Source organism: Biomphalaria glabrata, chromosome 13, assembly GCF_947242115.1.
Source record: "Biomphalaria glabrata chromosome 13, xgBioGlab47.1, whole genome shotgun sequence".
NCBI lineage: Eukaryota > Metazoa > Mollusca > Gastropoda > Planorbidae > Biomphalaria > Biomphalaria glabrata.
In genome coordinates, this window is record NC_074723.1 from 32534744 (window position 1) to 32562508 (window position 27765).

General features: G+C 35.7%; 1 protein-coding gene across 4 annotated transcripts; it reads left to right on the top strand.

The window, feature by feature from the left end:
- LOC106066114 (uncharacterized) lies at positions 1-27765 on the top strand. 4 transcript variants are annotated; one of them, XM_013225078.2, is made up of 10 exons: positions 1-151; positions 3157-3431; positions 4859-4943; positions 16486-16630; positions 17278-17451; positions 18477-18632; positions 20350-20465; positions 25021-25070; positions 25940-26057; positions 26654-27765. In XM_013225078.2, exons 2-9 carry the CDS (start codon positions 3252-3254, stop codon positions 26051-26053), a joined length of 1020 nt encoding a protein of 339 aa, XP_013080532.2. In that variant the 5' UTR covers positions 1-151; positions 3157-3251; the 3' UTR covers positions 26054-26057; positions 26654-27765. The 4 variants fall into 4 exon arrangements, with proteins under 4 accessions (XP_013080532.2, XP_013080533.2, XP_055864433.1 ...); XM_013225079.2 differs by having other exon boundaries at positions 1-137; XM_056008458.1 differs by having other exon boundaries at positions 5-151; positions 3242-3431.

The window sequence follows — 27765 nt, forward strand, 5'->3', positions numbered from 1 at the left end:
AAACTGTTATTGAACTCAGTTGGTGCGGTCATCTGTCTGCATACTGTTACATAGAATAAAAGATATTTTGCAAAAAATTAATCAAACCAATAGCAAAACCCGATTTAGATCTGAATGTTACCTTAGTAGAATACATGGTATTTAATCAACTGTACGATATGCTTCTTTGTTACTTCTAATATTGTATATTACATTTTGTAATGTAAATCTAGATCTAGAATATAGACCTATATATATTATACCTAGACTGGAAAACGGAAACAGATTCTTTCTGATAATGAACAAAACACAGACCTAGATATATATTTATGTAGGTAACTCTTTTTCAAGCTGTAAGGAAAGTCACCCGAATCTAGGAAGTCGATCTTTTTTGTCTTAGAAAAGTTATGATATTTAGTTTTCAAAGTTTAGAAATAATCCAATACCATTTTGCGGATTTTTGCATAGCAAGGGCTATATAACATTATAAGCCGATTCCCGCTAATATATGAAATAAAGCCATTTCTTTTTAGTTATATAAACTAAGATAATGTTTCGAAATCCTAGATCAGATCTATCATCTAGATCGAAATAATCTTATGTACATTTAAGTAGATTGATTACCTGATCTTTCCAGATCATGTTTCTAGAAATTGCTAAATATAATTATGAGACGAGAGTGCTCTTATATTCAATATTCACATACTAGATTTAGATCTAGTATTCTAAACATTAAATTGTATGTTCCATAGGATAGGGTTGAGAAGACACTTTATATCGTATAACTACTTTACAAAACAGCGGCTTGTTTCAACCTTTTTTTTTTTTTTTTTTTTTCTTTTAGAAGTTTTTCACATTTTTGTGTAGTGCTAGAGAAAAAGCAAATTACACACTGAAAATGCTATGAGCGTAACCAAAGGGGTTTGAAGTTTGAACCCTTCTTTAGCGGGGTTTGAAGCGAAAAAATACCTCTTCAATAAAAAAAAAAACAAATTACACATTCCAAATTCTAGGAGTGCAGCCAAAGGAGGTTTTGAGTTTTGATTTTACCCCCCCCCCCCTCAAGTGGGGTTTAAAGATAAAAAAAATACATTTTCAATATACAAAAAAAAAGCAAATTACACACTCAAAAATCTTTGAGCGTAACCAAAAGGGTTTTAAATTTACCCCCCCCCCCTACTAGTGGGGTTTGAAGCTAAAAAAAATACCTCATCAATATAAAAAAAAATCAAATTACACACTATATATATAGCGCGGTGGGGGGGGGGGAAGAAAAATCCCCCCCCCCCAAAAAAAAAAAAATCCTGGCTACGCCCATGAGGTCTAGTCTAGATGTAAAAAAAAAATAATAGAGAGAGTAGGTATAGAAACTAGAGCTCCATATAAAGTGATACTAGACTCCGGAGTCAAGATAAACTAGTGCTTTTAAGGAGGCTTCTCAATATTCCCCATTCAGTGATAGTCTCCTTCAAGCAGGTCCAACCGAAGGCATGGGTAAACTAGGCAGTAGGGGTCTCGCAATGACTCAGAAAAAAAAATATAGCCGAACTCTATGACTCGTCTACTATCTTATCTTATCTTATCTTATCTTATCTTATATAGAACTAAACTACTAACAGCAATGTCTTTGCGAACGCTGATATGGACATTATAGAGTATAGAGGGATTTCTTATGGTCCGACAGCTTCGCTGGGCAGGAAACGCATCCCGTATGGGGGGCCGAACGTATGCTAAAAACAGTCCTTTTTGGTGAGCTGAAAAGCGGTTGACGTTACAGAGGTGCCCCAAGGAAACGCTTTAAAGACCAGCTTAGGCGCCAACTTTTAATAAATTCTTCAAGGAATGCGGGAATACCCGAAGACGCAAAATTAGTTGAAGATAAATATTTTCTCGTTCTCCAGTCAAATTTAAATGTAATCTTTTTTTTTTTACTTTGAAAAACTATCAAGTTCATAGTAGAGTTTTCCCAGTGTGGCCTCAAAGCTAGTTATTCTTTTGCCAACACTATTCAGGACCTACACTGTCATGGTTCATTTCTTAGCTTTGCTTGACTTGGCTCCTACACTGTCATGGTTCATTTCTTAGCTTTGCTTGACTTGGCTCCTACACTGTCATGGTTCATTTCTTAGCTTTGCTTGACTACGCTCCTACACTGTCATGGTTCATTTCTTAGCTTTGCTTGACTTGGCTCCTACACTGTCATGGTTTATTTCTTAGCTTTGCTTGACTTGGCTCCTACACTGTCATGGTTCATTTCTTAGCTTTGCTTGACTTGGCTCCTACACTGTCATGGTTCATTTCTTAGCTTTGCTTGATTTGGCTCCTACACTGTCATGGTTCATTTCTTAGCTTTGCTTGACTTGGCTCCTACACTGTCATGGTTCATTTCTTAGCTTTGCTTGACTTGGCTCCTACACTGTCATGGTTCATTTCTTAGCTTTGCTTGACTTGGCTCCTACACTGTCATGGTTCATTTCTTAGCTTTGCTTGACTTGGCTCCTACACTGTCATGGTTCATTTCTTAGCTTTGCTTGACTTGGCTCCTTAGGCTCGTTAGGGGTATGGATACTCAATTACAATTCATTAATACTTGCTTGGCTCACAAATAACAACTTGCTCGGGTTACACAAATAATAACAATTAATAAACTTCAACTCTAGCTCCATCTCTCAATGAATACCAAAAACTCTTTAATATCAAATACAGCACACAATAATATCACTCTCAAGAAATAATACAAAACACCAGTCTAGGAAGCGACTATCCAACCTTCCTGGACCGGGAACGAGACCTCACTAACACACTCTCTCGCACATTCAAGGAAGACTTAACCATTCGGTTCATAACACGTGCAAGACTATTCACATGACAAAGGGATATAACTAACATATCAAAATATTAAAGTAACGTTCATTCTCGCATACCTCCCCCTGACATACACCAATTTCCAGGAAAATCGTTAGAGCCGTTTTCGAGAATTGCACCCTCCTTCCCAGGTTTTTGTAGTTTCCAGGAAGTTACGACTTGAACAGAGGTATTGTAAAAATTTTTTATACGAATTCGGAATGAATTAGAGAAGGGAAGAAAAAAAAAACTCCGAAACATCAAGAAAACTAGCAGGTGGAAAGATCAGAAAATTATCGTTTAAAAACTAATAATATATTTTTTTTATTTCAGTTCAACACAATCTTAATGTACCCCACCTTCAACACAATCTTCTGATACGTGTTTTTAGTTTGTTTTTTTGTTTGAAACCCGGTAGTGACGTCACCATGACCAGCTTGTACCGAAACCTAGACGTTGACCAAATGACTCTGTCCAAAGACAGTTATTCCGATTTGCCAATTTTCGAACACATAGGGCAAATCCGTAAGTTTCAGAAGCAGCTCCGACAGAGGAACAGCCACAGGTCTGACAGCCGCTACCCGTCCCTGGTCGTAGCGAATAAAGGAGTAAGTGGACGTCTTCGACTTTATGTTAACATTTTTTACAAACTCACTCTGTCTGTCTGTCTGTCTGTCACAAGTCTGAGCATATTTTTTCTCTCGTTTCCCAGTCTCGGATGAAGTAGAAACTTATTCATTGCACTTGACAAGACGTAAATCAATAATAATTTAAAAAATTAACAAAGTAGTTAATTAATTATTGGTAATTAAAATTATTTTTATTAGATATTGAAATAAGGGGAATAACTGCTACTTAATGAGGGATGTGGATGTTTATATGGATTTAGTCCCCTTTTAACGTTTCAACGCGTTGTTTTCTCCCACTTCCAATTCTCAGATCAAGTTGAAATTTTGTATTATTATTCATAATCAATGACAATAAACGATCCAATCCAAAAATATGAACCATTTAGTTAATCAATTAGTGCTAAATAATTTTGTTTTATACGGCAGAAAGGGAGCTAAACCCTGCCATTCTCAGATGAATGGCAGTACTTAGTGGTTCTTTACTTAAGATAAGCTTTGTTTTTTTGCTTTTCTTTTTCCTTCTGCTTGTTTCAGTTTATTATTAGACTTGTAAAGTATTTATGGTATTCAACTGATATTTTGTTTTTGAGTCATAAAAATGTACCAATGATCTGATTGTTAACAAAACATTGTCCAGCATCTTGTGTAGCCGCAATGGTCTGTGTTTCTGATGTCTCTTCACTTCTTCTTCTCGCCTGCACCACAGGTTGATTGCCCCTGGGCAACTTTGTGGTTGCTAGGTCATGTGGTATCCGCTTCGGAATGTCGGCTATGTTCTCTTATTGAAACACCGCCCGCTTACATCCCCCCTGACGACCCTGTAAGAGTAAGGATGTAAGGATGTAAAAAGTCTTCATTCCATGAAGGAACATGGAGGCGCGGTGGCTGAGTGGTAAGGCGCTTGGCTTTTGAATCGAAGGATCCCGGGTTCGAACCCTGGTCATGACTGTTTTTTTTTAATTTCATGATCTTTAGGGGCCCCTCTGAGTACACCCAGCGCTAATGAGTACCTGGCATTAGTTGTGCTGGCCATATGACACCCTCGTTAACCGTGGGCCACAGAAACAGATGCCCTTTACGTTAATTTCCCTATATTCTTTTTCATGGTCTAAAAGGGGCAATTTACTTTTTACTTTACTCTGAAGGAATATACGAAACGCATACAACTAAATTAGAAAATCTTCTTGACACTAAAATGATGATCCATTGACAACTATAAGGTAACTGGTGGCTGCTGATACCACATCTAGAGCGTGAACCAAGTAATGACAAAAGACAAACTCTAAGAATGTAAAACAATTTTTACCGTTCTCAAGTTGTGAACTTTAACTATTTACTGATGATGTTAAAGTAAAACCACTCGGCCACCGGAGAGTTTATTTTATTGTCCTCTTTTATTAAACTAGCTAGGAAAGTTCTCACTTCACGGTTCTGCAGAAAGTACTGTAAAAATTAAAAGCAAACAGCCCCAGACCTACTTCAAGAAAAATGGTGAGTACTTTAGTAAGAGTTTATCTTTATCCTATACACTATTTTATCCAATCTAAGCTGCGACTGAATCATAGCCACATTCTTGAGCATCCGAATTGTACATTGTACTATTAATAAACCGAAGTGTTATGGACTCATTATGGAGTGTGTGTGTGTGTGTGTGTCTGTGTGTGTTTCTATGGTGACTGTGAGAAGAAGTTAGCGATTGGTTGGTGTCTATGCAGTGTGAATGATGCAAGATTAGCGGCACTATGCTAAGTAACCGAGACGACTCTAGGATGCCAGAGTCAGTAGATTGTAAAGACGTGTTTTGATAGTAAGTTCAATTTATTTAAAATAAATTGTTTATTTCATTTCAAGTTGAATTTGTCTATATTGTAAAAAACAACAAACCCTTGTATAAAGTTTTGTTCACAAAGAAGTAACTCAAGTTACGTATTTTTTTACAAATTAATATTTACCACGCCATCAGCGGGTTAGCTGTCTACCAGCGGTCTGGTGCTATAAGTCAACGACCGTAGCTATTCCATTGCAAGTCGACCAGACGCCGAAGCGAAAAGATGGTCGATGACGTAACCCAGATGAACAACAAGCAGAATTTTTTTGCAACTCAGTTTCCAGGGGCTCGTATCCCATGACAACAGACCTAGTTGAAACAACTAGCCAGTCCACGGGTCATCTTAGTTTCTTGATATTAAGTATTTACCCGCCTCCGAAAGAGGAAAATCCATTATTAGTTTTGTGTGGTCTGTCCGTCCGTCTGTCCGTCACGTTGATATTTAAAAACCTAGAAAAACTATTGCAAATCAGATGTCATAATATTTTATAATCACGGTTAACCTGATCTGCGATCATCTGTGATGTCTTAAAGACCGTAGCAAACATCAATGAAACGCTAGTAGAAATGAAAAACACATCACGTTAAAAATTAGCATATGTGGCGCGTCAATCAGATTAAGATTTTTGGTCTCAGGCCGCAAAATGAAACTGACGCTCCGAATGTAATCCACACCGGAATTACGGGCGCCTAAAAACATTTATCTTGTGTGGCTTAGAATCTATAGAATATGGTTAAGTTTATGATTAGATGAATCTGTGATATAATATTTCGTGGGGTGATGCCAAGCAAGGTCTGTTTTTTTTCCCTGTTAAAATAATTCCATTTATGTAAATTAACCCCACTTGTTTGATATCAGAGAGAATTTGTAGGAGTGTGAAAGATCGGGCTGCTTGAACGGTAGTGTACAGATAGTCATTGACGAAAAAAATGTTGATGTGTGTCACTAGTGTTGGGGGCTGGGGCGACCCAAAGTTCTGACAACAAAAGGAGGTGGGGTAGCGAGTTCGGTCTTTTTTTTTTTAAACAGAGAAACAAATGTTAGCATTTAAGTTGTAGCTGTAGATCCATCTTTAAATAAGAATCAAGCTAAAACAACATTATTACAAATGTTTAAAAAAATTAAATACATTTTTGCTTGACTGGATTAGAGAGGGGAAACTTACCATGTTTACCTGACCCCCCCCCCCAACTTACTGGGGAGGGGGGTGAACGTTAATTAATTCCAATAGACATGGAGGCGAGGTGGCCTGAGTAATTAAGCGCTTGGGTTCTAAGCCGGAGGTCCCGGGTTCAAATCCCGGTGAACAATGGGATTTGTAGTTTCGGCATCTTAAGGGTGCCTCCACCCAGCTCTAATGATTAACTGACATTAGTTGGGGAAAAGTAAAGGCGGTTGGTCTTTTTTCTGGCCACATGACACCCCCCTTCGTTAACCATGGTCAACGGAAACAGATGATTGTCACCACCTCAAAGTTGGTGCCATAGAGTAGAAACCCTAATTCTGTATTGTGTATGTTAATTCCATATTGTGAATCTTATTCACAACCCATGTTGCACTAAGGTGAACACTTTTGACCTTAGGTGAACCAGAGAGTTAAAGGCAGTCAGTCCACATAGAGATCTTGTAGCAAGCACTTGTATGAGTCACTTAAGATATAAGCAGTAGAGTTAGGTGTTTAAAGTAGTTGGTTATAGAATAAGTACTAAGTTGTGATATTCGTATATTACTGTTGGATTAATACTGACCATTCCTAGGTCGAATTGTATGGTGTATTCACTATGTGGTGTTATATTAAACTTATTGTGTCTGCTACACCCAGCGTCATTTTATTATTCTGTGATTAGTAACAAGAACCCAATGTCACCACCACGCCTACATTGATAACCACAGCCACATTCATAACATATAAAATAAACCAGTGACATTTTGGTGTCAGAAGTGTCAGCAAACAGCATTTATAGTGTCAGAAGTGTCAGCAAACAGCATTTATAGTGTCAGAAGTGTCAGCAAACAGCATTTATAGTGTCAGAAGTGTCAGCAAACAGCATTTATAGTGTCAGAAGTGTCAGCAAACGATATTTTATGATGTCAGAAGTCAGAACTGCTAACTTAAAGGATTTATGAGCACCAGAGGAACAAGTCAAGAATTTTTTTTCTATTGCTGTCAGAAGTATTTTAATACTACAGTTACTTACAGTAACATTTATACGGATATTTTTTTGAAGTTGGCAAGTGAACTATTTAGTAAACACAGGAAAAAGTAACTCTAAAATATTTTTTTACACAAATCATGACGCCACTCAACGAGCAAGAAAGCTAAAACCTGATTATTATAGACTCTACTATTTTTCTCATTTGGTCGTTCAGCGACACATTCAACATTATAGAGATGACCTAGATCTACATTTATTGAGACCAGCACACAATTTTTCAAGTGAGATCCACGTGATCCAAGAGTGACATTATTATTATCTTCAGCTAGTCTAACACTACTAACAGAAAACAGAGCTGAAATTGAAAGTTAACTGTGCCTACTATTTTAACTTGTACTTCAAGATTGAACTCTACATGAATTGCAACTAATCCAGAATTTATTAAATTTTTTTTGACTACACACTTGGTATCTAGATCTACTACTACATGTCATGTTGACCTGCCATGACACAGTTACCATTAGCAAGCTATTTTTTTTTTTCATCTGTGATGAACTGAACAATTTGAACTGTTCCTGTCTGAGCTGTATTTTCAACTTTTCCAGTTGACTACTGTCCTAAGTGTCATTTATCTGGAAGCCTGATTTATGTGGTTGTATTTTTTTTGTACACCAGTTGAGATAGCTTTAGGAGCACAGCATTGTTCAAAGTTACTTTAACATCCTAAGCGAAAGAGATCAAACATGATATGCTGAGACAACCTGGATACTACAGCCTGTGTGGGTGAAACTAGACAACCGTGATACTACAACCGGTGTGGGTGAAAATCTAGTACTACAAGTCATTCAAGTCATCGTTTGAAGACAGCTGATATATGGTCAGTCGAAGTAGCTGACATATTCAAGAATCATCTACATCGAGTGCTCGTCATAATTCTAATGACACACTCCTATTGTCGCTGTCTAACAGCACAGTTAATAAGAGAGCGCTCTTACTCTTAGACCTCTCTTGTCGTCACTACCTAAGGTCATTTTTAGTTATGTATATTTGTTTCAGCAACTGTATGAAAATGGATTACCTGTCAAACATCTGAAGTATTTATTGGATTACTTATGAACTGTACCATTGTGCTGTGGATTTAGCAAGTGAATTACTTATGAACTGTACCATTGTACTGTGGATTTAACAAGTGGATTACTTATGAACTGTACCATTGTGCTGTGGATTTAACAAGTGGATTACTTATGAACTGTAACATTGTACTGTGGATTTAACAAGTGGATTACTTATGAACTGTACCATTGTGCTGTGGATTTAACAAGTGGATTACTTATGAACTGTACCGTTGTGCTGCGGATTTAGCAAGTGGATTACTTATGAACTGTACTGTGGACATATTTTATGTGGAGCATCACCGGAACTTTATGTACAAGTCAAGCATCAAGTGAATATTTAAGGGAAGTAACTTTAATTACCCTTTAGTATTAATGAATATTGATTAGTTCTCTCTGAACTACACCACAATTTTTTTCATTGTTTACATTTGTATTTATATATACATTTGACTTTAGGGACTAAATTTAATTATCTATTGAGTCTGAGCATTTATATTTTTTTTCAAGTAAGCATCCAGGTATTGGTAGGGACTCTTTAGATAAAGTAAATACTTGCTAGTATAGCTGTATTAGTCAAGTTTGTATTTCGTTAAGTATCTATCATATTGTTAAACTCTTGTATTGATATCGTCTTGTGTACATCTGTTGAATTTTCTTTTGCGTCATTGTTATTTCTCATTGTAATTCTTTTGTCTACTATTTCTACTATCTTGTAATGTCTCTTTAAAGCAGACTGTTTAGTATCTATAGTGTATTTATGTTTGTCTAATTACTTATTAATATATATATATTTATTTTACTTCTTATTTCAACCTATTTTTTATTATTATCAACACTACACTACACACTTGATACACTATGTGATATATTTTGATTTGAGATTGTGACAAGATTGATTGTATATAATATATACTTTGAGCACATTGAACTATTTTGATGCTATTGATACATTGATCACTATTTATCAGACTAATAAGGCTCACATAATTGTGAATTACTTGTTGCAATAAATTTTTACATTGCAAGTGGAGATACTAAAAATACATAATCACATAATTGATCAGTAAAGTATTACATTACGAACTAGACAAAGTACCAAGAATAACTTAAGATACCTCATAACCTCAATTGTTTCGCACAAAATATATATCTACTATTACCTGTAATTACTATTTGAGCAATAATAAGTATTTATTGTACAATATTCATTTACAACTACCTTTTTGTGTACACATATCTATTAATAAACTATATTACTAATTTGAATCTTTGAAAATGGCTGAGTATGAAAAACTAATAGAGATAGTGGATAAACTAAAGTTAAAAGAAGATGATAGAGCTGCATTCATTAAAATTGAAATAGACAGAATTAGAGTAGAAAAAGACAAGCAACGGGAAGAAAGGCTACATGAAAGAAGACTGAGAGAGAAAGAACAAGAAAACTTAGAGAAAGAAAAAGAACGCCAGCATGAAATAAAATTAAAAGAACATGAAGAAAAAATGGCAAAACTAGCAAAAGAAAATAAAGACAATTCAGCAAGTCAAACTTCATCTCATCATCAGTATCATAGCAAATTTAGGAACTTTGACCCAAAAGAAGACACATTAGAAAATTTCATAATACAATTTGAATACATCTGTCAAACAGCAAATATGAATAGTGCACAAATGGCTCAACAACTTCTAGCTAACCTAAGAGGTGAACCACTAAACATCATCGACACACTAACTATGGAGCAAAGAAAAGACTACAACACAGTAAAACAAAGACTTATTGAACATTTTGGCAAAACGGAGGAGCACTATCGAAAACTTTTTAGGGAAATAAAACTAGCCAAGAATGCAGATTTAAAAAGAACAATACATGACATGCGCCAGAACATGACAAAGTGGCTACAACTCGCAAACTGTAACTTAGATGACCCCAAACAGATATTAGATTTCTTTCTCATTGAGAATGTGTTAATAAATGTTACAGATGCAGCATTCTCATTCCTGAAGGAGAGAAAAATAAAAAATGAAGCTGAATTGATATCAAACTTAACAACATACAAAGACTCACACCCAAACATCACCATTGACAAAAGGGAATTATACAATGTAGCTGCAACAGTGACAGAAAACCATCCAAGAACTACAAATAAATTTAAATATGCCAAGAGCATACAATGTTTTTTCTGTGGCATATTGGGTCACACCAAAGCAGAGTGCAGAAAGAGAATGGCATCAGAAAAACAGCAATATGTAAATAGAAACCATAAATATGGAAGAGATAACAGAACTTTCCAGAGCTTCAGTCCTAACTACAATAGATCCTATCAACAACAATATAACAGAAGAACATGGCAAAGCTACAGTCCAACTAACAGTAGATCACATCAAACAAACAGAAGATGGCAAAACAACAGAATGTCTAGAAGAGATCAATTTCAAGATAGACAACATACTTACCACAATAACAATCATACCAGACAAAACATAGCAGCTGTAGCAACTGAAAGACCAATAGAATATGAAACAGTAGCATATATACAGACAAAGGTAGCCAAATTAAAAGTGTATCCTGCCTATGTGGATGGCATTAAGGTATATGCATTACGTGACAGCGGCTGCACCTCAATCATTGTGAAGAAATCACTAGTAAAACCTGAACAGATACTTGAAGACAAGGTCACACTGACTTATGCGAATAAAGACTTATGGGAAGTATGTGAAACAGCATTAGTTTTCATTGAATCACCATGGTTCACTGGTCAATACAAAGCCATAGTAATGAACAACCCAGCTGAAGAACTAATTATAGGGAACATAGAGAATATAGTTGAACTGTCAGAAGAAGCCTTAGTAAAATGGGCTAATAGTGTAAATCAAGAAAATATAGAAGTAGCTGCAGTAACAACAAGAGCTCAAGCTAAATTAGATAAGGAAAGCAGAAACACTGACACAAGTGAAGTGACCAGTGAAAGAAATAAAGGCAAACAGTATATTTCAAACAAAGATACTGTACATATAGAGTGTCAAACGGAGAACACATCAAAAATAAAAAATGACAAGAAAGACAAATCTTTTATGGCCATAATTCCAAACATGAATGTCAACAAAGATGAATTAATTGAGATGCAGCAAAATGATCCAACAATTTCGAACATATGCAAGAATTTATGCAACAGAATTGAAGGACCATACAGCAAAATAAATGGAGTAGCTATAAAGCATAAGAAAATAAGAAATGGAAATGAAGTGCTACAAATAGTAATACCTCAGCAATTGAGAAAAAGCATCATTGAAACATGTCATGACAGTCCCTTGGCTGGACATATGGCTTACACAAGAACACTAGAAAAAATAAGACACAACTGTTTCTGGCCTAAGATGGAGCAAGAAGTGAAGGCATATACTAAGAGTTGTGTACAGTGCATAAGAAGAAATCCAATCACAGGGAAACACAAAGCACCTCTACAAGAAACAGATACAGTAGAGACACCATTCGAAAAACTAGCCATGGATATAGCTGAACTTCCAACTGTAACAGCTAAAGGAAATAGATACATATTATCATTCATGGATTTTGCCACACGCTGGCCTGAAGCTTTCCCATTAAAACACATTGATGCAAGTACGATATGTCAGACGTTATTACTATTATTTACCATGATAGGCTTTCCTAGAACCATTGTCAGTGATAACGGAACTCAGTTTAAAGCGGCCCTAACAGCTGCATTCACAAAGTTAACAGAAGTCAATCAAGTCTTTAGTACAGTGTACCATGCACAGGCGAACAGTATTGTAGAACGTTGGAATAAATCTATGAAGATTATGTTGGACAAAGTATGTATGGAAAACCCAAACAACTGGGATGAGATGCTACCATATATATTGTTTGCGTACCGTGAAGCCAAGAACGAATCAACAGGTTTCTCTCCATATGAATTAGTACATAACAGAAAAATGAGAGGACCATTACATTTATGGAAACAAAACATGCTTGAGATTAAAGAAGAAGATTTCCCACTTATAGTGAAGAACAAAAATCAGTTAACATATGCGGTCAAAACGGCACAAGAGAATATTAAAAGAAGCACAAAGAAACACAGAGACATTAAAAACAAAAATAGAGTGTTAAGAGAATTTGAAGAAGGAGATACAGTTTACGTAAAAATGCGAGATGAGGAAGAATTTTATGATGGTCCATATACTATTGAAAAGAAAGTAGGAAACGTAACATATGAAGTTGAGATGAATGGAATAGTGAGGAAATTACATGTCAACAAACTGAAAGGTAGCCCCAGAAGAGAACATGCTATGGTAGTACAAAGCAATGATGCGGAAGAATGTGAGATATTTGAAGATGAGACAGATAGCGAACTAAATTTTTTTCTTCATGCCTGTGCTGTATCACAACATATTGAAACACCAGCAGCAAATGAAGAGCAAGTAGAAAATGTATTGAGAGAGTACAAGGATGTGATTACAAATCAACTAGGGAGGACAAGCATAATTCAGCATAAAATCAGATTGAAAGACTATTCTGCAATAAAGAAAAAAAACTATACAATACCAACAGCATACTGTGACAAAGTTAAAGAAGAATTAAATAAGTTACTGAAGGATGGAACAATCAGAAGGGTAGATGAACAAAGTGAATATGTGTCCCCAATAGTAATAGTCAAAAAGAAAGATAACACTCTACGTGTGTGCTGTGATTTTAGAGAATTGAATAGCAAAACAGTGATTGATGCAGAACCACTACCTCTACCAGAACAGTTGATAGAAAAAATAGGAAGCTCAGAAATATTTACCACTTGTGATTTGAACCGTGGGTTCTGGCAAATAGAGATGGAGGAGAGATCCAAAAAGTTTGCCGCGTTCAGCTGCAATTTGCCAGGTCTAGTAGGAGTGTACCAATGGAATGTGATGCCATTTGGCTTGGTGAACAGTACGGCAACATTCCAAAAATGTATGGCCAAGTTGCTGGAGGGAATAGAAGATGTAGTTTTCTACGTGGATGATATCTGCATATTTTCAAAAACTTGGGAAAATCACATTAAAACTCTCAAACAAGTATTAAATAGGCTGAGGGAGAACAAGTTGACTATAGCCCCTGATAAACTACATATAGGGAAAACTAAAATAGAATTTTTAGGCTATGAAATAGGAAACAAACAAATAAGGCCTACTAGAAGCAACCTAAATAAAATAATGCAAGTTAAACCACCAGAAACTAAAAAAGACATTCAAGCCATTATAGGATTATTTAATTTTTACAAGAAATTTATTAGTAACTATACACAATTAATATCTCCTCTTTATGACTTATTAAAAGTAAAGAACAGCAACAAGGACACATATAAGAAAATAATTGCAGCTTCTAAAGAATGTAGAGAAGCAGTAGATAAACTCAAAGAAATATTTAATGATGATAAGAGATTACATATACCCAGTAAAGATAAAGTATTTGAATTATACACAGACGCATCTGACACTGCCATAGGAGCATGTCTTATGCAGAGAGATGATAAGAATAATCTGGTCCCCATAGAATATCTTAGTAGAAGATTATCCAGGGCAGAAACAAGATACAGCACCATAGAAAAAGAATGTTTAGCCATAGTGTGGTGTACACTGCGACTAAAAAGACATCTGTTAGGCAGATTTTTCCTAATATTTACAGATCATAAACCATTAACCACTCTAAATGTTAAAGCAAATACTAATAGTAGAATTACAAGATGGACCATGATCCTAGCTGATTTCCATTTTGAAATAAAACAAATAAAAGGGAAAGATAATGTTATTGCTGATTTTATGTCCAGATATATTCAAGATAATCAGAATGACTTAGATAATGATCTATGTCATGTTAGTCAAAACTTGTATTGCTAAATGTCAAAGATTTAAGATTCACACCTTAAAGTAAAAAATTATTTTTACAACCAGCTATGATGTCATTTTGTGAACATTGAGCATTATTTTGTAAACAATGAGTACTATTTGTAAACATTGAACTAGAACTAAGACTTCATTTTTTTAAAAAACTCTATTTGTAAACAAACTTTGGAATTTGATTACTACATTGTAACCAACAATTTTTTTCACATTCTTTTGTCAACAAGAATAACATTTTAGTGCTCAACAATGTAAACAAACATTGAATTTTTTCCAAACTTATTCAGTACCTAGCTTAATTTTTTTCCATGCAATGTAAACATTATTTTTTCTCATTGTATTGAGAACAACTTGGACAAATTTTTTTTCTACAGCTATTGTAAACAAGATTGGAATTTTTTTTACTATGTCATTTATCACAATTATATAACTTAGTCACATTTTTCAATACTATTGAAAAAGGAGATTGATTCATAATGTAACTTATTTATTTAATGTCAATTAGTGTAATCAAATATTGACATACACTTGTATTTTTTTGAAAACATTTTTGTCAAACTATTCTTATGGACTATATTTTTTGTAACAATCATTGATGTAAACAAGAAGATTGTTGTACAAACTTTTTGATATTTCAAGTACTGAAAGAGACACTTGATATTATTCTTTTAAATTGAACTAGTAGGATGTTATGCTTGTATATATATGCTTGAACAAATTAATGTAAACTCAAAGATTGTATCACAACTGACACATTTTCTCAGTTGAATCTTTTTTGACAAAAGAGTTTTTTGAACTTTGTACTCAATAATTATTTGATAAACAATGTAACATTAAACTTTTGCCATTACTAGCTACAAATTATTTGAACTGTCATATGGAGAAATACTTAATTGAAACATAAGTTGCATGCAACAAGCACCATGAAAGATATTTATTTTGATTTGATGTTCATACTTTTGATCCAATATTTTGATACTTGAATTATACATATTTACTTGTGTAATATTAATGCACAACAATTTTTTATGGAGATGTCAAACCTCATATTGAAGTAAATAGATATTGTGAATAAAAACTTGTATTAATTTTTCACATTGTGACATAGGAGATTGTCATTGAAATTTTCGTCACACTTTGCACATATTATTATGAAAAAGACTTGTAAATATTGAACACATTTGAACATTGATGTATATATTAGAACTACATGTAAAGAATTATTTGGGATGTTAAGTATTTGACTCAGAGAATTATTTGAATTGCCTTACAAGAATATGATGAATTAGAGAATTTTGCCCTTGTATGAATTTTTTTTGATTCAGCAAATATTTTGTGTAACACTGTCATATTATATATTTTATTGCAAGTTTGTAGTTCTATTTGAACTCTGCAATTGTACATTTCATAGACCCCAAGAATTCCAATTGATCCTACTTATGATAATTATGTCGTCAAGCTGAAAAAAATTTCTTCAAAATTTTTTTCAAAAGGGGGGTGATAGGTAATGTCACCACCTCAAAGTTGGTGCCATAGAGTAGAAACCCTAATTCTGTATTGTGTATGTTAATTCCATATTGTGAATCTTATTCACAACCCATGTTGCACTAAGGTGAACACTTTTGACCTTAGGTGAACCAGAGAGTTAAAGGCAGTCAGTCCACATAGAGATCTTGTAGCAAGCACTTGTATGAGTCACTTAAGATATAAGCAGTAGAGTTAGGTGTTTAAAGTAGTTGGTTATAGAATAAGTACTAAGTTGTGATATTCGTATATTACTGTTGGATTAATACTGACCATTCCTAGGTCGAATTGTATGGTGTATTCACTATGTGGTGTTATATTAAACTTATTGTGTCTGCTACACCCAGCGTCATTTTATTATTCTGTGATTAGTAACAAGAACCCAATGTCACCACCACGCCTACATTGATAACCACAGCCACATTCATAACATATAAAATAAACCAGTGACAATGATCTTTACACCATCAGCCCTATTAATCACAAGGTCTAAAAGGGTGAACTCTACTTTTCACTCCAACAGACATCAGACCAACGTTTCGACCTTTCGCGGAGGAGGTGATTAAATTTCGACCTTACTACTTCACCAACGAATGGATGGACAAGGACCTCGTGAACCACCGGAAAGAGATCACTCACTACGTGAATTTCATTGCATCTACGGGGCAGTGAGTATCCAAGTCTTGGTTTCAGTTCAAGTAACTTAGCTTTCTATTTACAGGGCACTCATTCGCCTGTTTTCCATGCTAGGAAATCTTTAATTATTTTACTTTTCCCATACCATTAAAAGTAAAGACGGTTTGTCGTTGTGCTGGCCACATGAAACTCTGCTCGTCAGATACCCTCTACCTGGTTTAGCCGGCCGGTCAAAGCCGTTTCCGCGGTGTGGCCGCTTCCCATGCTACAGCTACTGGAAGCCACAGATGAGAGTTGGGTACCGAGTGGGGACCAAGAGTGAGCCAAGCTACCCTCAAAAAGAGGGTACGACTGCCTGTCCACTAGAGGTGCTACCCCTCCTAGATACCACATACACCCCAATCCTGAATATACAAACATTTGTACATGGTGTACGTAACCTAAACACTTGCCATCTTTTTCATATTTCTGAGTCAGTTTGTACTTTAACTAGACGACATAAAAGATTGAATTCGATTGATGGATGCCATTGAAATAAACCATTGAGTGATTAATGACTGACAACCCCCCCCCCCCCAAAAAAAAAAAAATAAAAAAAATTGAACATGTTTTGTTGGACATCCGATTATCTGTGTAAATATGCAGTTTTAAAAAAAAATCTAGACCATTCTATTCACAGTGAGACGAATTTGGCTAAGATCTCCTGCATACTGGCCATCAACGACCAGATCTGGGAGCTGAACCGTGTCATCAACTACTCTAACTTACCTCCCTCAACGGCCCGTGTCCAGTGGAGACAGTCGTTCATGAGCAAGCAGCCTTGTCTAATCTTAGTGTACATTCTGCTGAACAGGTAATCTGGAAGGAATCATTTTCTTAGAATTGGAAATAGTTGGTTTTTTTCTCTTCTCTCCCTTCTTTGTCGTGTGTGTAACTCGAGCGCCTCTCTTGTTATTGTAGTTTTTAGTTTTTTTGAGCCTTGAGCCTACATTTTGTTTGTTAACAGCGCTTTATAAATAAAATTATTATTATTATCTTATCTTATCTTATATAATACAGACGTTACGTCTATTTTGAAGTATATAAGTATATAAGAAGAAGAAGAAAAGACTGTGTGCGATTGCTTCTGGAGGGATCTTGATCATTTTTTCTTCTTAAAAAAAAAGAAGACAAACCTGTACCACGGAATTAAGAAAATTACTTGGCGGCATTGGAGCTGAAGTCCATTAAGTGTTGAATCATCCGTCCTTGACCGTGAAACCTTAAAGCCTCTTGGAAGAATTTCCTCAGCGAATCATTGTCTTTCTATTCGTTACAATGGGGCCCGACATTGGCCATTTGTACATGACCTCAACACTTCTTAGTGCAGACCAGCTGAACCGAAGTGTTTGTTGATCTGTACAAAACATGTAATCTCTTAAGGATCATCATCGTGGAAATGACGTCATTTAGAGAAAAATCTAAGAAAAAAGGAATTTACCATCAGCGTTATATCTTATAATGTTTGTAAAATGTTGTACGTGTTTCGGATGTTCCTTTCAGAGGTGAAGATAATTTACTTCCTAGCCCAAACCTCCCGCAGGACGACGGAGGAAGGCAGCGGGCAGGGTATGAACCCAGGACCATCGAGACGACCCAACGACAGTCCAGCGCGCATACCGCACGACCAGGCAGCTATCCAATCAACGGTGTCACACATCACTTGGTGGTACTGACATTTGCTAGTGTCACATCTTATAAATACGATTGTGTTAGACACTGATATAAGTAGTGCTGGTGTCGGAAGTGCGCGCTATGACTAGCCCTACTCTAGATATAAAGCTGAAACGTATCTTTATCAAATCGGTTCAGTTTTATTATTTTTTTTTTTTTTTAAAGATTTGGTAAAGTCATTGCCTTGATTAGAGTGGGACCTAATAAAGCCATTTGTGTGTTTGAGAGTCTGTCTGGAGTAGAGCGAGCCATTAACAATGTTGGAGACAGCCAAGGGAAGCGACTGCTGATCATCACTTGGTGGTATCCGTATCTACAGAAGTAAGTGATGTGATCTATCTATCTATCTATCTATCTATCTATCTATCTATCTATCTATCTATCTATCTATCTATCTATCTATCAATCTATCTATCTATCTATCAATCTATCTATCTATCTATCTATCTATCTATCTATCTATCTATCTATCTATCTATCTATCTATCTATCTATCTATCTATTATCTGTCAGTCTGTCTGTTTATGTATGTATGTATGTATGTATGTATGTATGTATGTATGTATGTATGCATCTATCTATCTATCTATCTATCTATCTATCTATCTATCTATCTATCTATCTATCTATCTATCTATCTATCTATCTATCTATCTATCTATCTATCTATCTATCTATCTATCTACCTACCTACCTACCTACCTACCTACCTACCTACCTACCTACCTACCTACCTACCTACCTACCTACCTACCTACCTACCTACCTACCTACCTACCTACCTACCTACCTACCTACCTACCTACCTATCTATCTATCTATCTATCTATCTATCTATCTATCTATCTATCTATCTATCTATCTATCTATCTATCTATCTATCTATCTATCTATCTATCTATCTATCTATCTATCTAATCTAACTTAAAACTATGATTGTTCAACGTCCCATTATGTCAAAAATGTTTCTGTTATGCACTTAATTATGAAGTCCTTTAAACAGCTTCTGTATTTAAATCTTACAAGCTCAAAGTAGCGCCCAGTTGGAAACGATCTTTAGAGGAGACAATTAGGATAATAGGAAACATAACCCCCGTGAAAGTGCATACGGACCTAGTCCATTGCACCGGCGGGGATGGAAGTAATACCCAGACACCATGCTGCTATTCACCTTTCGTTAAGGGGCCTTTTAATGGCAGTCGCCTGATTAGGTATGGCGAATGAATATGGAGAAGTTTCTAAGGTGTGGCTTGCCTTGAATCTGACCTTCTTGGATAGACGCTTATTGCTAATTGGGATGTAACAAATGTACATATGCTTAGATCTTTCCAAGACACAACATTGGTTCATACTGGCACGGGCACGCTATTCTGCCTCAAAGTGGCGCCCGTGTGGAAACGGTTACTTGAGGGGGTAACTAGGCTAAATGAATGGCAAAACAAAACTCCCCTGGGAGTGTCCAAGGGTACGCGAGAGTGCACGGACGGAGTTGAAAGAGAGCTCTCACGACCCTGTCGATAATCCATGCGCCGTTCCTCAAGGTGCCGTTACATTGATGGCGAGTTCCCCCATGGTTAGCTTGGTATAACATAGGAAGATGGCGGAGGCTCCCGGTAAACTCGGTGGTTTGGCCATGTCTAGCCCATGCGTCCGCAGGCCAGTTTTGTGGAAATAGCAATGCTTTATATAGGCATTGACTTGGGTCTCCTCCAGACAGAATAGTGGTTCAGACATTTTTTTTTTTACTGTTTGACGCTAAAACAGGTTTTTGTTTTTCAAACTTAGAGTTAAAAAAGCCTTCGGCTCAGCTCTTAGACGATCAAACGGTTCAGACAGGTGAGGGGAGCTTCTGTGGGCCTAGAGTTCCAAGTGCCTTCGACTCAGCCCTTGGAACAATGATAAAGAAGAAGAAAATGTCAGTTGGCACCTTGATGAACGCGGCATACTTGAAAGTCAATAAATCAAATCCATGTTTTTGAATGTCACGTTTCTGTCACGTTTCTGTCACGTTATTTGCATCTTTTATTCCATTCTGCAGTCGCTCCGAACGTCTCAAAATCCAAGAAGATAAAAATCTGGCTACCAATTGGCTCATACAACAGCAGCGTGGCGCTGCCAGGTTGGACCCGTTGGACATCAGTTCAACTAACGCTGGTAAGAAGTAAAGAAGTAACACCAAAATACCTTAAAACCTTAGTAATAAATTTTCAAAGCATTAGGAACAAAACAGCAGACTTAGAAATTTTATTAGAATGTGAAAAACCAGACATAATTGCAGGCACAGAAACTTGGCTACATCCTGAAATTTATAATGCAGAAATTTTCAATAGTAATTATGAAATTTTTAGAAAAGATAGGGCTGATAATCATGGAGGAGTTCTTTTAGCAATAAAAAAAACACTCTTATAGCAGAAGAAATTACCTTACCTAACTCAAAAAATATAGAATCAACATTTTGTAAAATTAATACCACCTCAACATCCCTAATAATAGGCAGCATTTACAGACCACCAAATTCTAGTTTAGAATACTTGCAGGAACTACGTAATCAGATTACGACACTTAAAGAGACAAATAAAAATGCAGTTTTTTGGATTATGGGGGATTTCAACCTACCTGATATAAATTGGAAAACACTAACCATAGATAAACACCAAAACCTTAAGGACATAAATGAGCTTTTCATAGAAACTTTACACAACCTAAGTTTAGATCAAATCATTAAAAAGCCAACTAGATTAAACAACACATTAGATCTCTTCTTAACCAACAGACCTGGATTAGTAGTTGATTATGATATTATCCCTGGTCTATCAGACCATGAGATCATAAAAATACACAGTCAGATAAAAGCAGTAGCCAATTCAAAACCCAAAAGAAAAATCTTACTCTGGAATAAATGTAACCTAACACAACTACACCAAGCTGCATTAAACTTTCAACAAACATTCTTATTAGAAAAAGACATTAACCAACCAGTCGATGACCTCTGGAATTTCATTAAAAACCATCTTAAAAGCATTATAGAAAATCAAATACCAACTAAATACACATCAAACAAAATAAATAAATGCTGGTTTAATAATAGACTAAAGAAGCTTTGTAAACAGAAGGAAAACCTATATAGAAAATTTAAAGAAACTAATGCAGAAAGAGTTTACAAAAAGTATATAAAAATTAAACACTTAACCCAAAAAGTAAGCAGACAGCTGCAGAGTGAATACATAAACAATGTAATATCTAAAGACAACAACAAAAACCTATGGTCATACATTAAGTCTAAGAAAATGGAAACAACAGGCGTAGCGCCATTAAAAGATGAACATAACATAATACATAATGATAATGAAACTAAAGCAAACATTCTAAACAAATACTTTGCATCAGCATTCTCAGCCCCAGGAGACAAAGACATATTACTGAATTTGAACCAAGTAGACAACATAGAAGATATAGCAGTACAAGAAAATGGAATTCAAAAACTATTAGCCAACACCAAACCAAATAAAGCTTCTGGACCTGATGGTATTCCAGCTAGATTACTCAAAGAATTAAGTAATGAGCTAGCCCCAGTGTTCAAAATACTCTTTCAGGCTTCACTTAACCAGGGCAGAGTACCAAAGGACTGGAAAGAAGCTAATGTCACCCCCCTATTTAAAAAAGGAGAAAAATCTGACCCAGGAAACTACAGACCAGTATCACTTACCAGCATCACATGTAAAATCCTAGAACACATAATATGTAGCAACATCATAAACCACTTAGACAAACATAATGTCCTCACACCATACCAACATGGCTTTAGGAAATATAGATCATGTGAAACACAACTAATAGGACTAATTGATGATTTTTCAAAAGGTTTAGATAATAGTGAACAAATAGATGCTATCTTACTAGATTTTTCTAAGGCTTTTGACAAAGTTCACCACCATAGTTTGCTTAAAAAATTAAAATATTTCGGCATTAATGGTCCACTGCATCAGTGGATTAAAGACTTTCTGATAGGGAGAGAACAAACTGTAATAATAAATGGCTCTAAATCAACACCGATAACAGTAAACTCAGGTGTACCTCAAGGAACAGTCTTGGGTCCACTACTATTTTTAATTTACATAAATGATTTACCAAATTGCATTACTTCAGGAACAAAAGTCAGATTATTTGCAGACGATTGCATAATATATAGAACAATAAAAACAACACAAGACACAGATATTTTACAAAGAGAATTAGATGAATTACAGAAATGGGAATCAAATTGGAGCATGTCTTTCCACCCAGAAAAATGTCAGTTGTTAAGAGTAACAAAAAAACTAAAACAAATTAATTCCACTTATCTTATTCATGGCAAACCAGTAACACAGACTAAAAACGCAAAATACCTAGGTGTTATAATAAATGAAAAACTGTCATGGAATCCACATATTGATGAAACTACAAAAAAATCAAACAAAGCATTAGGATTTATTAAAAGAAATTTCTATAAATCAAATAAGAACATAAAACTAAAATGTTATTTAACCTTGGTTAGGCCAATAATAGAATATGCATCCTCCGTTTGGGACCCCTCAACTCAAGAAAACATTAAGAAACTAGAACAGACACAAAATAGAGCAGTGAGATTCATAACAAACGAATATTCACATTTGACTAGAGTAACACCTTTAGTAAAATCACTAAATTTAGAAAGCCTTCAGGACAGAAGGCTCAAAAGTAAAGTAGCAATAATACATAAAACACTGAACCATAATCTTCAAATACAAAAACAAAATTTAATAAAATACTCTGAAAGACACAAAGATAGAGGCACATTCCTCGTCCCATATGCTAGGACAAATTTGTACAAATACTCCTTCTTCCCTAGTGCTATTAGAGCATGGAATGGGTTGCCTGAGCTAGCCAGGAAAACCAGTGACTTGGCAGAATTTAAGTCATTGGTTAATATGCATGACTAAATGCATGACGCGTAGGACGTAATCATCTTCTTTTTTGAAGTAACGTCTGTATTAAATAAGATAAGATAAGATAAGACTCAAAGGTCTAAATCTAGTTCTGTTAGAGAAGAAACATTCAGAGTTCGTGTATCAAGAAGCAGGGCCTTTTGGCGCCACTGTTTTTGCGCCATGGTCTTTTTGGCACTGCTTTTTTGGGGCCGTATTTCTAGGCACTTATGTAATAGACAAATTATATAAAAAGTAAGGTAAGTTACTCTTTCAGACATTGCTATCTGTTGTCCACGGTTAACGAGGGTGTCATGTGGCCAACACAACGACTAACCGCCTATACTTTCCCCCAACTAATGTTAGAGCTGGGTGGACTGAGAGGAGCCCAAAGATCCCAAAATTAAAATCCCCAGCCTTCACCAGGATTCGAACCCGGGACCGCCAATCGCTTTACCGCTCAGCCACCTCGCCTCCTAGTAATGTAAAGTTTACTAATCCATTAACACGCTCCACTGAGACAGTGTAGAAAAGTAGGCTATAACAAAAATAATGATGAGTGCTCTGGATCGGACAATACTTTAGTTCAATACTTAAACCTTTCATCCTAGTTACTGTGTTTATTTCTCTTAATACACCATAATAGCAGATATTGTCACGATAAACTCAACAATGTCAAGGACGGTAAAATGAACTTAACAGTTACCAACTAAAAAAAAATAGAACTATAATGTTGGCAATACGTGACAGCTCATCTTCATATCAAATCTATCTATCTTCTCTATATATAATTCTCTTCATGGCTCAAGAGTTTGGACACGCAAGAAGAAGTAAAAGAAAGATCACTCTTTTATTTCTGCAAGTCGGACGAACTAGAGTTATCCTACGAAAAAAAAGAGGAAGGGGGGGGGGAGAACAAGTAGTATTCACCCGTTACAAAATAGCAGGGTCAGACCGTTGTGACCAAGAAATATCACTTTTTAAAATTTCTACCTCACGTAAATTTAGCTGGAAAAAAAGACCGGGGGAGGGGGGAGAACAAGTAATCTACTCTGTATTAAAATATTTATTACAAAGCCGTAACAAAAGCTTATAGTAGGTCTATATGTCCGTCTATTATAACGTTTGTATATAGTATTTCTCCCAAACCCAATCTCAAATCAAGTTGAAACTTTGCACAATTATTCATTGGCATAATAATCAATTAATTACTGGTACTTGTTTTTTTTTTTATAGCAACAAGGGAAACTAATTCTTCACTATTATCTCTTGTTGGGTTTAGTCTCCTTAAAGAATTGTTAACACTATATCTCCCTCACGAGTTTTCCGGTTAAGTTGAAAATTTAAAAAAAAATATTTATTGTACCTAACAAACATGAATCAATAGAAAATACCCTATTACAGTATTTGTCAATTAATTATTGATAATTAATTATTTTGTTTGATATCGAATTAGGGAAATAACATATATTGATAGATATAGTTTTAAGGGCGAAATTACCAATTGGACATATATACAGTACATTCTTCGAGATGATTTTTAAAAATATTTTTTGGTTGTTATATAAGTTTAGTTTGTAAAATTCCATTACTCCATACACTAAACTATTAATGTTCGGTAAATTCTATTCTACTGATCAACGGCTTCAATGCTGTGGTCACTAGATATGTCTATATCTTGAGTAACGTTCACATTGGGTCCAATCATTACTGTCAACAAATGATACTAATTGCCTTCTTTTGTTTTACTATTTTTTTTGGAACAGCCTTGAAGATGAGCCCGTCTACTGGTTACTTGAACAGACGTGACAGAAAGGTACGCCACGATCAAACCTCACTCGGCATATAGTCATGAGCATAACTATATTCATCATCATCATCATCATTCCTTTGGGTTCCTCGTGGAACATAGGGCCTTGACAAAAACACGCCACTCTCCACTGCTAGCTTTTTTTTTTATGGCTTCCCAGCTCTTTCCGGTCCTCTCGGCTTCCTCTAGTATACTCCGTCGCCATGATCTTTTTGGTTTTCCTCTACGTCTTGTTCCCTGGGGGTTCCACTCTAAGGCCTGCCTAGCTCTGTTGCTGTTATCTTTTCTAAGGGTGTGACCAATCCATCTCCACTTCCTCTCTAAGATCTGCACCTCTATATTTTTCTGCCCACTCATCTCCCACTATATTGCTACAAAACTATTACCCTTCTTAGAACTGCGCAGTTTTCCCAAATGGTGTAACTCAAATAATTTTTTTTGTATGTGTTCAAATTTATGATTGATATAAAATCTTGTAGACAAATTCAAAATTCCGATTGCTGGCTAAAAGTAAAAATAAAATCCTTAGACGAGACAGACGTCAATGGTAAAAACCACGTGAACATGACCAGGGGCGTAGCTAGGAATTTTCCATCGTTTGGGGTGCCCGAGGGGCTTGACTTCTTTGGGGGGCCCCTGCATTTCGGGTAATATTTAATTTTTAATGTACAAAACACTCATTTGGGCCCCCCTTCAAATTCTCCCCCCACCCTAGCTACGCCACTGAACATGACGTAATGAGCACTGTAACATATTATAGACATTCTTACATCTTCCTAGGTTGTTGTTTTTTTTTCACACAGGTAAACAATAACATTAACCAATAGAGTCGAGAACTTCTCTTTAGCTAAATGTGAACTTTTGTTGTTCTCTAGGGTACGGGCTTATCTCTACACTTGGGTCAGGATCGTAAGCCTTGGTTGCGCAAAAAGTCCTTAAGCTCTACAGTGCTATCAACTGGGCATCATTTAGCTACAGACTACATATAGACAGGTAAGCTTCAGTTCATGGGCTAGACGCGTAATGGTCAGCCAAATTTCTATGTACCTTAAGCACTTGGGGGGGGGGGGGTTCAAAACCCTAACCCTAAACATACGTAACCTTAGCCTTATGTATAAACACACACACACACAAATTCAAACACATACCATCTACCGACCCCCCACCTGAAGTGTTATTTTTGTGGGGGGCGGTAAATGTAATCGTCTCCCCCCCTCCCATCCAACAGAATCGGCCAGTTAGGAGGAGTGAAATATAAAAATTGGTTTAAAATATAAATAATTAGTATATATATTATTAAACAAACTAAATAGTTTTGTACACAAATTATGTGATTTTGCTATAAAAAAAATAGCCCGCCCCCACACCCTTGAATTCGCCAGTGGCTTGAAGTCTGTTGACTAATGTAAAATAAAGTTCCCCTTTCAGACCTTGCGATCTATAAGGCAGATGATGGTCATCTGTTTATGTGGCCAACGGTTAACGAGCAGGGTCATGTGGCAAGCACAACGACCAACCATCTTTACTTTCCCCAACTTAAGTCAGGTACCCATTGAGTTGAATAATTTTTATTTTTTTTATATTCACAGCCCAAATACTCAATGAAAACGACTAATGTTTGGTATATTGATGACCCACTGCTACTTCGACAGAGAGAAAGGCCAGACTGAAAAAGACTACCAGAATATGTTCTCAAACATCTTGAATGCCATTCTATATATGATCATGTTTCTGGGGCTCCGTCCTAGTACCACGTTCGTTCTGACTATCATTCATCATTAATATTAGTTTTTAAACTATTTCATATCGAGTTTCTAGAGTTATGCATGTTTTCCTTTGTATGTCATGGAACCAAAGTCTAGGGATTTGTCCCGCTACAATGACAACATTGTCATAAACGTTGCCGGTGTATCCATGTGGATTGTGAGAGTGGATGTTGGATATCGGAACGAATGCTAAGTTGTTGTTTTTTTTCCGTTTGTTATATCCACGCTCATTAATCGCTGGGTCTTTTTGTTTAGTTTTGACTTTACTATGACACGTTTGAGTGAGTACGTTGAATGATGAGACATGACAATGTTGACACGTAGAGACCGAACATAACAGTCAGTGTATGACCGGAAGTGAATTGGTTATCGTGCTCATTCACTGCGATGAAGAATATGCTATAATTTCATCCAAGCAATACGCTAATTGAGATGTGTAATGAGCGGCTCAGAACGACATATCTCTCAGCCTGTTATGATTATTAATTAATGTTTGTAAAGGTTTATATCATGAACATAAATCTCATAAGAAGTGAATGTTGTGGTTATAGATAGAACTGTTTAAGAGTATGTAAAAGCTAAAGTCACCAAAAACAACACATTAATCCCCTATTATATTGATTCCTTGTGTGATATATAATAGATATTCAGTTTATCTTATACATTGAATAACTCTACGTTTCCTAACAGTAGTTTAAGTTTATAAGGTTATTAAAATGCTCTGCTCAAAACTTTAGTCAGTATGTCATTCAACTCTTTGCTTTACTTGACGTAATGTCATTTATAATACAAGACTCTACTATTATAATTGTGTTTTTTTATGAACTTATCTTTTTGTTCTCATGTACAAATGAATGTTATACTTAGAAGATGTATAATAAACTATATAAAAAAAACAACTTTCAGTTTAGATAATTAAATGAATTTTAAACTTT